General features: G+C 39.9%; 1 protein-coding gene across 1 annotated transcript in view; it reads right to left on the bottom strand.

Annotated features, from left to right (window-relative positions):
* The window catches only part of vps8 (VPS8 subunit of CORVET complex), a 73,233-nt gene that overhangs the window by 34,713 nt on the left and 24,688 nt on the right, over positions 1-13,832 (bottom strand). The window contains exons 12-22 of the mRNA XM_089011752.1: positions 13,454-13,561; positions 12,277-12,357; positions 11,529-11,699; positions 10,974-11,048; positions 9,424-9,459; positions 9,252-9,342; positions 5,812-5,858; positions 5,633-5,722; positions 4,182-4,228; positions 2,210-2,432; positions 995-1,084 (exon numbers count right to left, since the gene is read on the bottom strand). Of these exons, the coding sequence (XP_088867878.1) occupies positions 995-1,084; positions 2,210-2,432; positions 4,182-4,228; positions 5,633-5,722; positions 5,812-5,858; positions 9,252-9,342; positions 9,424-9,459; positions 10,974-11,048; positions 11,529-11,699; positions 12,277-12,357; positions 13,454-13,561 (1,059 nt within the window). The remainder of the gene's footprint in view (positions 1-994; positions 1,085-2,209; positions 2,433-4,181; positions 4,229-5,632; positions 5,723-5,811; positions 5,859-9,251; positions 9,343-9,423; positions 9,460-10,973; positions 11,049-11,528; positions 11,700-12,276; positions 12,358-13,453; positions 13,562-13,832) is intronic.

The following is a 13,832-nucleotide window of genomic DNA, read 5'->3' as shown; positions in this document are numbered from 1 at the left end:
CAGAGCAATGAAGAGTGTTGAAAAGAGGTGAAGAAGCATGTCTGGAGAGAGGCTGGAACGGCTGGAGAAAAATGCCAGGTGTGATGTGTGATAGAAGGGTTCAGCTTGGGTGAAAGGAAAAGTGTATAAAACGGTGGTGAGACCAGCCATGATGTTTGTTTGGACTGGAGACAGTGCCACTCAAGAAAAGATAGGAAGCAGAACTCGAGGTTGCGGAGATGAAGATGTTGAGGTTTTCTTTGGGAGTGACCATGTTGGATAGTATCAGAAATGAGTATATCAAAGGGACAACTCATATTAGAGCAGTGGTCCTTAATCTTGTTGGAGGCACCGAACCCCACCAGTTTCATATGCTCATTCACCAAACCCTTCTTCCAATGACTGTGCCTACTAACTGCAGTCTAGACTGAGGGATGGACCTCTGTGGCGGAGGATCCACCGAAACCCTGAGACCGACTCACCGAACCCCGAGGGTTCAGTCAAATTCAGGTTAAGAATCACTGTATTAGAGGCTTTGGAGACAAAGTCTGAGAGACCAGACTGAGATGGTTTGGACATGCCCAGAGGAGAGAGACTAAATCGGGAGAAGGATGCTTAGCCTTGAACTGCCAGGCGGGAGACCGAGAGGAAGACCAAAGAGGAGGTTTATGGATGTTGTCAAAGAGGAAATGAAGGTAGCTGGTGTGAGAGAAGAGGATGCACAAAACCGGGTTAGAGGACACTGATTCGCTATGGCAACCCCGGAAGGGAAAATCCGAAAGGAAAAGAAGATTTTTGCATGCAATGAAATACAGTGCACAATAGCATAACATTGTGGTGCCAACTATAGTCATCTGTGGTTGCACCGAAATAGGCACCCCATTCAGAATTTTAGAAACTTGCTCCTCACTTCCACTGTTAGCAACATTTGTATGCTGAACCCTTCTGTCCACCTTGATGAACAAATTAGTTTTAATAAGACCTGCACAACAAAATAATTAAGGAGTGAAATTACCTCCATTGGTGTGATGTAGTCATTCATGCCACTGGTGAACACATAGATCATAGCATCATGTAGCTGGTTTTCCCAACAAACTTGAACTACCTTGAATCAAACACACATATTCATACATTGACTATAGTGGTGGAGAAAAATAGGAGTGCTAACTTTATGATGTGTTTTTTATCATGATTATCTACTAAGCACAATGACAAACTGATGGAGAATAAGAAGTTACCATATTTAAAAGTTTCATGCTGTTATATGCTTAGTCAACATGTGTGACTCGAATACACAATTGAAGCAGACAATCTGGGATCAATCTGAGGTCAACAGACAGTTTGTTAAACTGTCATCTTCATCTCGGCGATTGGATTGGATTTGGATTTGCCTTTATTAGTTGTCGTGGAGAAATTTACATTTCACAGCAGCAAAGTGATGAAAGGAATGAAAGTAGAAAAACAAAATACATTAGCTGCTGGAAAGGCAGCCACTCTCGCGGCGCCGTCTTGAAGTCAAAAGAACAAAATAAATAAATAAATAATATGACAGCACAAAGACAATATGACTACACAAAGACACAGTCGTTAATCTTAAGCACTTTCTGTACCCTCCTTGTTACATGAAGCAGTTCTAGATGAAAGTGTCATGATCTGGTTGGCGACCAATGGGTGGCGCTGTCAGCCCCACCTGCACAGGTGCTGGTCGTCCTGATCAGTGGCGGACTGCCACGTTCGGATTGGCGAACAACGGGTAGCGCTGTCAGCCCTGCTGCCTCGTTGGTGCTGGTCGTTCCCAATCAGTGACACTCAAAAGGACTCCCGGCACGACCATTCGCTGTCGGGTCATTGTTGAATGCAATTGTATGCTTTGTATGCAATTATATGCTTTGTATGCAATTGTATGCACTGTGTATGCATTGTATGCTGTCCATGTGTTTGCAAGCCATGCATCCATCCAGTCACAGACTGTCCACATTGTTTTGTTGCTTACAGCTGTTCATGCTTAGAACTCAAGAGATGTGGTATTCTAATCAAGAAAACTATGTTTTACTAATGTATCACTTAAATTTGCATATACTCTCAATAAATAACGTGCCAGAGGGCTGTAGAATTCAGGCATCTGTCATGAATGGCTGCGTCTCCTGCCGGCAGTAAAAACAATCTTTCTGGGTTCGAGTCTTTGCCCACAGTGTCCGATCGAACATCTCTGACACAAACATAGACCCACCTTCTGTATATCGAGGCTTGTGACATCCAGACGAACAATGCATCTCTCCAGATTGTCCATCAAACCATTGCTGTGGTAATGAGCCAATAGATCCTTCATGATGGGTGTGGGGAGGTGACCAAGCCGGTCCATGACAATGTATGACTCGAGTGCTTCCAGGAAAACACCCTTAGCAACCACATTCTCCACAAGCCGAACATATAGTTGGTCAAAAAGCAGATCACTAAAATTGAAACATAAAACACTTCTTCTAACTGTGGAATGTGCATGTCAAAATTAACAACATAAAAAAGTCAGTTTAAAAGTTTGTGATCAAATAAACACTGGAGAATTTTGTGGAAGAAATATTTTGGCAAACATCTTGTTGGCTAACCAATTAGCCCACTTCTCCAACCCATACAAAATTCATTTCAACACATTTGGATTATCCCACTTTTCATCTGCACAAATTTTCTTGTCCAATCAGATTTTAAAAAAACAAAACAAAACATTGTGCCTTTTTTCACTTTTATTTGTTTGTATTCAGGTGCTAGCTAACCTTTTACAATCCAATACTGTGAAATGACCATGCCATATTAACTTGAAAAACTTCAGACTGACCAAAAAATCTGTGTGTTTATGGTTGTGATTCCCAAATACACTATACAGTGATACCTTGGCTTACAAACGTAATTGGTTCTCAGAAAGTGTGTATAATGCAAAAAGTGTGTATTCCAAAAATTAATTTCCCATAGGAAACCATTAAAATGAGAATAATCCGTTCCCAGATCCCCATAAAACATAATTGTCAACTAAATGAGCCTTAAAACTACACACACTATACCTTATTTTATGTATAATAAATGTGCCATGATATTGTAATTAAAGAAATAAACTGTACGGTATAATAAAGTCGTTTTATTTATCTTTGTGTTGGTCATTGATGGCTTGATGGAATGGATAGCTTTTTGCATAGTGTCTCAAGGAGCTCCGGGTTGTACATATTAGAAGTTGTGATATTACAACTGCAACAGATGCAGGCATACACACTAGGAACTTCATTAATAGCGGGTTTCCCTTGCTTGTATGTTCTCTGCAAATTGTACAGATGGCTTGTGGGGGTTATTTGTGGAGCCTGATTAATGGGATATTTTAACCTTGCAGTCTACACTCTGCCTTTGAACTATCAATAACGTTGAAATGGGTCCACTGTGTTTTCCGTCCATTTTCTCACCATTTCACTTTTGTTGTTTGTTTCAAGCTCTGTCATCTCCCTTTCCTGTGTCTTCCATGTGTTTCTGTGACCCCTCCCCCCGGTCATTGCTGCGTGTGTCCCCTCCCACCTCTACCACGGATCTAGACCAATCACATGCTGCTTAACCCTAAGATTGGGGGCGGCGAATAGAGGGAAAAAAAAGTCGGCTGCCATTTCAGGAGCTCCAACGACCGTCTTGTTCGCGAATGACACATCACTCATTGTGCGCTCCGTGTGTTTCCCAAAATATAGTTTGTATGCCAAGATTATATTTTAACGTTTAACGTATAATTTAACGTTCGTAAGGCGAAAAATTCTTTAGCTAAAGCGTTCGTAAGCCGAGGTATCATTGTATAGATAAATGGAAACTGGAAAGTATCTTGAAAGTAACGTAGTTTATAATGACACTGTGATGACGAACAATACACCCAACACAGACAGTAAATTCAGGTTTTCTATCCATTACTTTATCAGTCTGGGGCCCGCCATGTTTTTGTCGTGCTGAATGGGTACGCGTCCAAGTTTCACAATGTGGTGACAGAAAATGATTATTGCTTGTACATGTACAACCATGCAAAGTTTCCTAGACATCAAAAACATACATTATGAATAATGAAGCTTGGGGTAAGAAAATTCACGTTGTGTGCATATTATTATAGTACAAGATCTATTTTGGCAATTTATTCATTGTTTGCTGTGCTTGCAACCATGTATAATGTCAGAGAATGTAGTACTTACGTCCTGTGTAACAGCAGGCAGAAATCTATCAAGATCGGAATCACATCCTGAACATAAAAATGAGAATTTTGACAGCGATTACTGTATTTTCCAGCGTATAATGCATGCCCAAAATTTTCTTCAAAAGATGACCCCTGCGCCTTATACGCAGGTACACCATGGGTATTAATATTGTGACGACCCAACAGGTCTGGCAACTCCTGTCAGAACCAACCGACCCCATTTCCCCGTAGAAGTAGTGAGTAACCTCTGTTGGGGCCCCAACCCCCCAGCCTCTGCTGTAATGTGGTGTGCCCTATATTTGGAAAACCTTTATATATTTACATTTGGAAAACATATTTTTATTCATTGAAGGTGCGCCTTATATATGGAAAAAGTTTGAAAATACACCTTTCATTGGGAAATGCGCCTTATTCTCTGGTGCACCTTATATACCGTAAAATATGATATTCATGTATTCATTTATTTTTTCCATTGACTCATTCACTGCCATTCATGAATTGAAAATATGACGTAGAGCGCCATTCCCGAATTAGTTCGGGTTTTGTTTTTTCATGCTTGGGTGCTGATAAAGCGCTGACAATAGCCTCTGGCAATGTTTTTTTTCCCTTCTTCAAGGGGACAGCATTTCCCATTTTTCAATGTTAGCACTTCGTTCCAGCTTTAGCTGTTGGTAAAGGGCTATATACTATTCGCTATCAAGCTAGCTAGCTCTCTATTTGCTATCTAGCTATTAGCTATCGAGCCACCTAGCTAGCTCTCTATTTGCTATCTAGCTGGCTGGCTATCGAGCTGGCTAGCTCTCTATTTGCTATCTCGCTATCTATCTAGCTATTGGCTATCTAGTTAGCTCTCTATTTGCTATCTATCTAGCTATTAGCTTGCAAGCTACCTTTCTATCTGAGTTACTTCCAAGTTGAGTGAACGCTGACGCGTGTGGCTGCCGCTGCTCAGCCACAGAAAAACTGAGCATACATACAAGTATTGCATTTCTTTTTACTCGAACATATATTTCGACCAAATATCCAAATATCAGGGGAGCCCGGTAGTCGAGTGGTTAGCATGCCGACTTCACAGTGCAGAGGTTCCATTCCTACTACGGTCATCCAGTGTGGAGTATGCGTGTTAATGGGTTTTCTCTGGGTCCTCCGATTTCCTCCCACATTGAGCATTCCAAAAACATGTGTAGACTAATTGAACGCTATTAATTGTCCCAAGGTGTGAGTGTCAGCGTAAATGGTTGTTCACTATTGTGTGGCCTGCGATAGGCTGACAAGCAGTTCAGGGTAACACCCTGACTGCCTACTGCCCTAAGACAGCTGGGATAGGGACCACGCGTTGAGAGGATAAAGTGGTCCAGATAATGCATGAATGAATACAGATATCAACGGCATTAGCATTGTCATGAGTTTTTATGAGACTGAGTGAGTTTTTTTTCTCGATGTGCTTACGTGAAAATGTTGCTCCATCACTTGGATTCTGCCTTGTTCTGGGCACTTCTTAATAGCGTGATCAGCAAACTGGAATAGTATCTCCACCATCTCCACACATAATAGAGTTAAGATCAAATTCAAGTTTCATGTCCATTCCGGACACACGTTGCTGTCATATGTGATGATTCTGTACATACCTTGTCACCAACAATTCCCTTTCTTTTCAAAGGATCATCACACAAGCCTTGAGAGAACACACACACACACAACAGTAAATATTTGGCAATTATTGTCAGACGTCTGTGTAAGCTCTCAGTCGTACAGGAGTGGTCCATCGATGAGAAGGTTTCTTCAGCCGTCATCTGTACAAAAGTGAAGGTTTCGGACGTTTCGCCTCCTATCCAAGAGGCTTCGTCAGCGAACTAAAGTCTGACTGGTCGTATCGGCCCCATTTATATATCCCTAATGTCCAGACCTGGTGGCGCCGGACACAGCTATGATAGGTCCCTACTCTCAGGTTGGGGGAGGCGCGGGACCCCCCCCTGTGGCCCCACTGATTGTTCCTACATTCCTGACTAACGATTGGCCTATTAGACCCACTCCCCCCGGTATCACCTCATCAGCATAACGACCCTCATCAGCATTGCGAAAGTTGCCTAACCTGTTTTGCCTGAGCAGGCTATTGTATGAACGATCCAAATTGAACCTCACACCACCAGACCGGTTTAATGAAGGATTTTGTTGTTTTATAAGAATCGCCTCTTTTACCCCCCTTTCAAACCATCTATGTTCTTTCGCTAAGATTTTAACCTCATTGTCGTCAAATGAGTGGTTAGTAGCTTTTAGGTGCAAATGTACTGCCGATTGAGGCCCACTAGTATTATCCCTGCGATGTTGATAAAGTCTTTTTTTGAGAATTTGTTGAGTCTCCCCAATGTACTGCTCTTTACAATTTTCATTCTTACAATGTATGGAATAAACTACATTACTTTGTTTTTCATTTGGTAGCCTATCTTTTGGATGCACTAATTTTTGCCTTAACGTGTTTATCGGTTTGAAATAAGTAGGAATTTTATGTTGCCAAAGGACTCTTTGTAATTTTTCAGAAACTCCTGCAATGTCCGGCGCCACCAGGTCTGGACATTAGGGATATATAAATGGGGCCGATACGACCAGTCAGACTTTAGTTCGCTGACGAAGCCTCTTGGATAGGAGGCGAAACGTCCGAAACCTTCACTTTTGTACAGATGACGGCTGAAGAAACCTTCTCATCGAATTATTGTCAGACTATCACACTACTTACTTTTAATAAATTGTACTTTGACAACTGAGATGGAAAGGGACCAAAACGTGCTCACTGTGATACAGAAACAGTTTGTTTCTCAAGCTGAAATACAGTGATACATTGGCTTACGAACTTAAATGGTTCCCAGACAGTGTGCAAGGCGAAAAGTGTGTATCCCAAAAATTAATTTCCCATAAGAAACCATTAAAATGAGAATAATCCGTTCTAAGGTCCCCATAAAACATAATTTTCTACTTTCTAATTTTCTAAGCCTTAAAACTACACACAGTATACCTTATTTTATGTAAAATAAATGTGCTATTGTATTATAAATAAAGAAATAAACTGCACTGTATAATAAAGTGGTTTTATTTACCTTTGTGATGGTCATTGATGGCTTGATGGAATGGAGTGGCCGGTTTCATCAGCATTAAACACTTGATGAGGAACGTAGCCTTCTTCTTTCACCAGGATCCCTTGTCGGGGCTTTCTCTGCGATAATTTTACCTAGTTCCTCATCAATTGTGTTCTGTTTATCGTTGTACTAAGTTCATCCTGTCTACTTGATATCTAATTTAAAGCAGATTCTTTACTTATAGCTTTTTGCATTAAGTGTACAGATGGCTTGTGCGGGTTATTCGTGGAGCCTGGTTGATGTGATCTTTTAACCGTGCAGTCCACACTTTGCCTTTGAACTACACAAGTTGAAACGAGTCCAAATGTCAGTTTTCTATGCATTTTCTCACTCTGTCGTCTGCCTGTCTCTTTAATGTTTAAACCACCTCCCCTCCCTCACTGCTGCGTTCTTGACGAATCACGTGGCTTTAACCGAAGACTGGGGGCGGGGAATAGAGGACAAAAAAAGTCAGCTACCATTTCCTTGTTAGGAGAATGGGCTCACTCATTGTGGCGCTCCTGAAATAGTTTGTATGCCAAGGTTAATTTTTCAGAAATTTAACGTTCGTAAATCGAAAAGTTCGTAAGCCATCACTGTATTAATATAGTAGCCCCAAGTTCAATATTTATTATTTCTGGATTGCCTCATGACCATGGGGAAGCTTATCATTATAAAGGCAATTCACTATACAAATACATTGTAAACATTGTTTTATTTTCTTAACATCGTTTTATTTTCTCAGACCTCGGTTTTTATTATACATCCGGTCAATGACGTCACATCCTAATGGTCTTGACAAAAGCTCTCCCAAACAGCTCACTCCTACACCATCTGTGAGAGCCGGCCTGCTATTTGTTTTTCTACTGCTTTCATAACTTTGTGACTGCGAAGTGTAAATCCAATCCTATCCTATCCATTTTTTGGACATGTCCAAACCATCTTCTCTGACGTTCTCGATGTCTGTTTGAAATAGATGAAATGTCTGTCGACATTTTTCTCCAGCAGTTCCAGCCTGTCTGGACACGCCTCTTCACCTATTTTCCACACTCTCCATTGCTCACCACAGTTTTGGATTGGATTGGATTGGATTGGATTGGATTTGCCTTTATTAGTCTCACAGTGGAGAAATTTACATTTCACAGCAGCACACCTTTCCTTTCATCCCTATAACCGTTTAATATGCTATTAGTATCATTATCATAGTAATGATCATGGCAGAATGATAACAGTCAGTGGCACAGTGTTTGAATTCAGTTGTGTTCAATCGGCCTTCCTGTGTGGAGTTTGCATGCTCAAGGACAGTTTCTGCCACCAGGCAGTCAGGAGACTCAACTCCATCCAAGCCCTGCCCCCCTGCCTCTTCCCCCTGCCACACTCACCAAACTCTGAGTACACGCTACACGCTGTACTCTATTTGTTTTCTGCAAGACTTCATTTCAACCTTTTTTTGTTTGTTTTTGCATTACTACACTACGTCACTTTACATCCGACACTACCTCACTTTACATTCAGAAATTACATGTATTGTCTGTTGTCAATTGTATTTTTTTTTTAGCCACATTTTAAGTGCCTTGCACGCTGGGTCCGAGAGGACATTGATTTCATCTGTGCTGTATGTCATGCATATTAGCATATTTGACAATAAAGCTGACCTTGACTTTTGACTTCTACGCTTGCTTGCGTGGGTTCTGTGGGTACCCCAGTTTCCTCCCAACTTCAAAATAACATGTATGGCAGGTTAATGGAACACTCAAAATTGTCTAAAGTGTGATTGTGAGGACAATTAGTTGTTTTATTATGTGTGCCCTGCTATTGCCTGGCAACCAGAACAGGGTGTACCCCGCCTACTACCCGAAATAGCTGAGGTAGGCTCCCCAGCACACCCGTGACCATCGTGAGGACAAGCACATTAAAAAATGTGATCATTATCATCATCATCAATCATTATCACTAACCAACCACAGCTTTAGCAGTTCGTTCATGGAAGGACCAGGCCAGAGAGAGAGCTTCAACAAAATGATCCTGCTTCAACAAACAGTCGATGCGCTGCATATACAGAGACAAAATTAATCAAGAGCTCCAAAGAGAGAATTACCACAGACAAAAAAGAAAATAAAACTAAGTTACCTCCCTCCAGATCCTAAGAGTCATAGAATGGGCCGACTGAAACAAAACAGAAAAGGGACAGACTGATGGACAATTCCGTTTTACAAAGTATCACAGCATACTATTTTATGTTGGTATCATTAATGGCAAAAAGTTGTTTTGGCAGTACTGCAGGCCCTAGACATTCAAATTCCATGTTAGTTTGTCCAACAACATAAAGTTGAAAGCATGAGTGGGTAATTTATGGAGAATACAATTTACGTACGATCAAGTGAATACCAGGAATAAATTTATAAATAGTTTATCATGACTGCAAAATGTAATTTGTCAATTTTTCTTGTCGTTGTTGTTTATTGCAGCAATATTAAAAATCTATAAAAAACATCTAATTTAAATATAGTTGGGTGTAACAGTACACCTATTTAATCAAAGTATCCATGGGTCTGTCCTGCGATCTCGCGACATGGATCGGCACTGGGCTGTAACAAATCGACACTGCTCATTGGAGTGTCGGTTACACCAGTGTAATTTTAGTCTGCACTGGTGATAGAGATTATACAGAATAAGAAATTATCATATTTAAAAGATCTATGCAGTTATATGCTTAGTCAACATGTGTGACTCGAATACACAATTGAAGCACAGACAACCTGGGGTCAATCTGAGGTCAACAGACACAGCAAGTTAAACTGTCAACCTCATCTAGGAGATCTGGCCTTGGACAGAATTTAGGACTTGGGAAACTCCTCTATCAACGAAGCAATTTACGACTTGAAACTCCTTCACAGGAAGAGCTCATTAGCCAGGTTACAAATGTATCAGTTCATGGAAGAGACAATGTTTTATTGCTTACAGCTGTTCGTGCGCGCTGAGAACGCCCAAGGGCATGGTATTCCAATCAAGAAAACTATATTTTACTAATGTATAACTTAAATTTGCAAATACTCTTAATAAATAGCTTGGCAGAGGGCTGCAGAATTCAGGCGTCTGTCATGAATGGCTGTGTCTCCTGCCGGCAGTAAAGACAATCTTTCTGGGTTCGAGTCTTTGTCCACAGTGTCCAATTGAACATCTCTGACAACTGGTAAACCCCAAATCTGAAAGTTAGTGTAGACTTCTTCTTTTACTTTCGGCTTTTCCCTTCAAGGGGTTGCCACAGCGATCCATTGTGTCAATATTCATTGTATCTGAGTACAATGATTAGATGTCAGTAACATGTTTTGCTCACATGGGTTATTGATTAAAAAATGTTCTTCTAATTATTTATGCGATCCAGTTGTAAATGCAGTGGTACCGCTGGTATTTTTTAGCTTTTAAACTTTGGTTTGTTTTGGATATTTGTGAAATACATGTGTATTGTACAAATGACTATTTTAATGTATTGGTTTAGTAGGTAAAATGTTTTTAAAAACAAAAAACAATTATACAATTGTTTGATCGCTCCATAGATCCACCAAATAAGAAGTGCAAACTTCTCATTTCAGCCTATCTACCTCGATGGCTCTTTTTAAAGTGAAAGTTCTCAAATTCCCATCGTACTCAAATATTGGACACACATTAACAAATAGTACCTTGGTGCCCAAGCAGACAATCTGCCCAGCATAGCTTGAAATAGACTGGTAGCAGGCTTTTTCTCCAACTAAAGCCTGGAATAAAAACATACTGTCAGACACTGACAGAGCAAAACTGATTTAACTGGTCCCATGAAAAACACTGACAACATCCCTACTTTCACTACTTTGAAAAAGTTCATACCCCTTCGAGCCATTTCATCTGGTGATTTTACAGTCACAATCTTGAATTTATTTTGTTGATATTGTTGAACACAGAGTAGCACATAGTAGCAAAGTGGAAGGTAAATGATAATGTTTTTTGATCAAATAGGAATTCGAAAAGTGTGGTGTGCATTTGTATTCAGCCCCCTATATTCTCCCTCCCTCAAATCTGAAGTCTGTCAAAAGCACGATCCAAATTAAACCGCAAACCACCATGGCGATTTAGTGAGGGGTTTTGCTGTTTAACAAAATTGGACCACTCCTGTACGACTGAGAGCATACACAGATGTTGTGCCCTTGATGTTTTCATGCTTATTTGGTGTTAGATTTGGTAATAAGAAAATCCCTCACCAAAGCCTGGGAGACATTCCCTCCTGTGGCCAGCGATTTGAAATGGCGGCTGTTGTACACCAGTTGCACCTGCTCTAAGTCCAGAATCTCCAAAATCTCCTGAGTGGGTCGGTCCACAACCTGTAGCTTTTCGTGGCTGTCTATCAGGACTAATGTACGGCCATTAATCCACTAAAAATAAAAGACAAGAAATGAAGTGAATTGATTATGCACTTTGCATTCCAGCTAAATGTGTCATACAAGTACCACAAATGCCTGTCAGAGAAACAACTTATGGTTTATAAAACAGTCAAACAATTTTGCTGGGGTTGCACATATGAAAAAGAATGAGGTGCTGACAGAAGTACATGTACATCTTAAACATCATGACTTTATTTTCTTCTTCATTTCATTTCATTCTTCTTCTTTGTCTATTTCTTCTTCATCTCCATTTTAAATGAAACAATGGCTTCAAATTACAGTAAAGTCTCGTTATATCGATATTCAAGGGAGTCCGAAAAAATATCGATATAACCGGGACTATCGATATATCCGACCCTGTTTGCATGTAATTTTCTCCGTGCGTGCATAGAAATACTATCGATATAACCGGGACTATCGATATATCCGATATCGATATAACGAGACTTTACTGTATTAATCAAATATCTAAAATTAAAAATTACTTTAATAATTACACCAAAAACGATTGTATAAGTATGAAGATCAATTGTTCTGAAAAGCTGTTACTTGTACTTTGAGTACTTACATTCAAGCTGATAATATCGCAGCTGAGATGAATCTGTCTCTGTTTGATAACATGAATGGCACCCATCTCCTCTCTTTTTATCTGGACGAAGCAGTAAATTGAAATGATTACATGAAAAAGCCTTAACTTACTTTGGTTGATTTTCTTCCACCCTTTTGAAGTTAGTCTTAATTCTTTAATTCATGAAAGGTTTGCTGTCACTAGACGGCAGTCTTGAAAATTCATATAAATACATTTACAGTGATACCTCGGTTTACAAACCCCTTGACTTACGAACTTTTCGGTTTACGAACGTTAAATTTATGAAAAAATTACCTTGGCATTCGAACTATTTTTCGGGATACATACGGAACTGCCACAATGAGTGATGTGTTGTTCACGAACGAGCCCGTTCTTCAGCTTGTTTTGGTCCTCTATTCCCCGCCCCCAGTCGTCGGTTAAAGCCCCGTGATTGGTCATGAACGCAGCAGTGACGGGAGGTGGTTTAAACATTAGAAAGGCAGACGACAGAGAGAGTGACAAAATGGATAGAAAACAGTGAAATTTGGACTTGTTTCAACTTTGATAGTTCAAAAGCAGAGTGTAGACTGCAAGGTTAAAATTCCCATCAATCAGGCTCCACAAATAACCCGCACAAGCGATCTGTACACTTGATGCAAAAAGCTATCAACCCAGCTAAACAGAAGCCAATTGATGAAGAACAAGGTAAAATTATCGCAGAGAAAGCACTTACAAGGGATCATTCCTCAAGATGGTGAATGAAGAAGGCTACGTTCCTCATCAAGTGTTTAATGCAGATGAAACCGGCCACTACATTCCATCAAGCCTTCAACGACCATCACAAAGGTCAATAAAACAACTTTATTAAACAGTACAGTTTATTTTTTTTTTAATTGTAATACCATATGGGAAATTAATTTTTGGGAATCACACTTTTCACCTGACACACACTCTGTCTGGGAACCAATTAAGTTCGTAAGCCGGGGTATCACTGTACTTAACAATTGTGAACCGCTTTGTGTTGGTCTTTCACGTAAAATGCCAATAAAATATAGTCATGTTTGTGGTCAGAACATTACAAAATACAAAATACTTATCCAAGCCACTGTAAATAAGATATTTGTAAATGCTGATAAAATATGTATCAATTTCAGTTGCAAGTTAGTTCAGTACATACCATGAGAAAGTGGACTGTATCTCCTTTACAGAAAGCTAAGAATGGGTTGACAGCCATTTGGACAGACACAAACTGCCAGGCAATCTGCGGGACACTGGATGGATCAGACTAGAAAAACAGAACACAGAGTAATTGATTTCTTTGTGGAAATATATTGCTAAAATGTGATTACTTTAATTAGTTGTATTATTAGTGCTGCCTGGAATGTTGTAGGACAATGTAAGATTTGGCAATATAGCTATATAACTAGCTAGATAGCTAGCTAGATATTTATATAGTTAGCTTTAAAAAATATATTAAGACTACATAGAAACTAAAAAGTAAACATTTAAGATGATTTTTTGGGGCTAGCTATATAGCTATATAGCCAATAGTTAGC

The sequence above is a fragment of the Hippocampus bargibanti genome, linkage group LG13 (genome assembly GCF_051943395.1).
Source record: "Hippocampus bargibanti isolate YZ-2025 linkage group LG13, ASM5194339v1, whole genome shotgun sequence".
In the NCBI taxonomy this organism is placed as follows: Eukaryota; Metazoa; Chordata; class Actinopteri; order Syngnathiformes; family Syngnathidae; genus Hippocampus; species Hippocampus bargibanti.
Note: the sequence above shows the minus strand (reverse complement) of the source record. Positions and strands in the feature narration are given on the sequence as shown.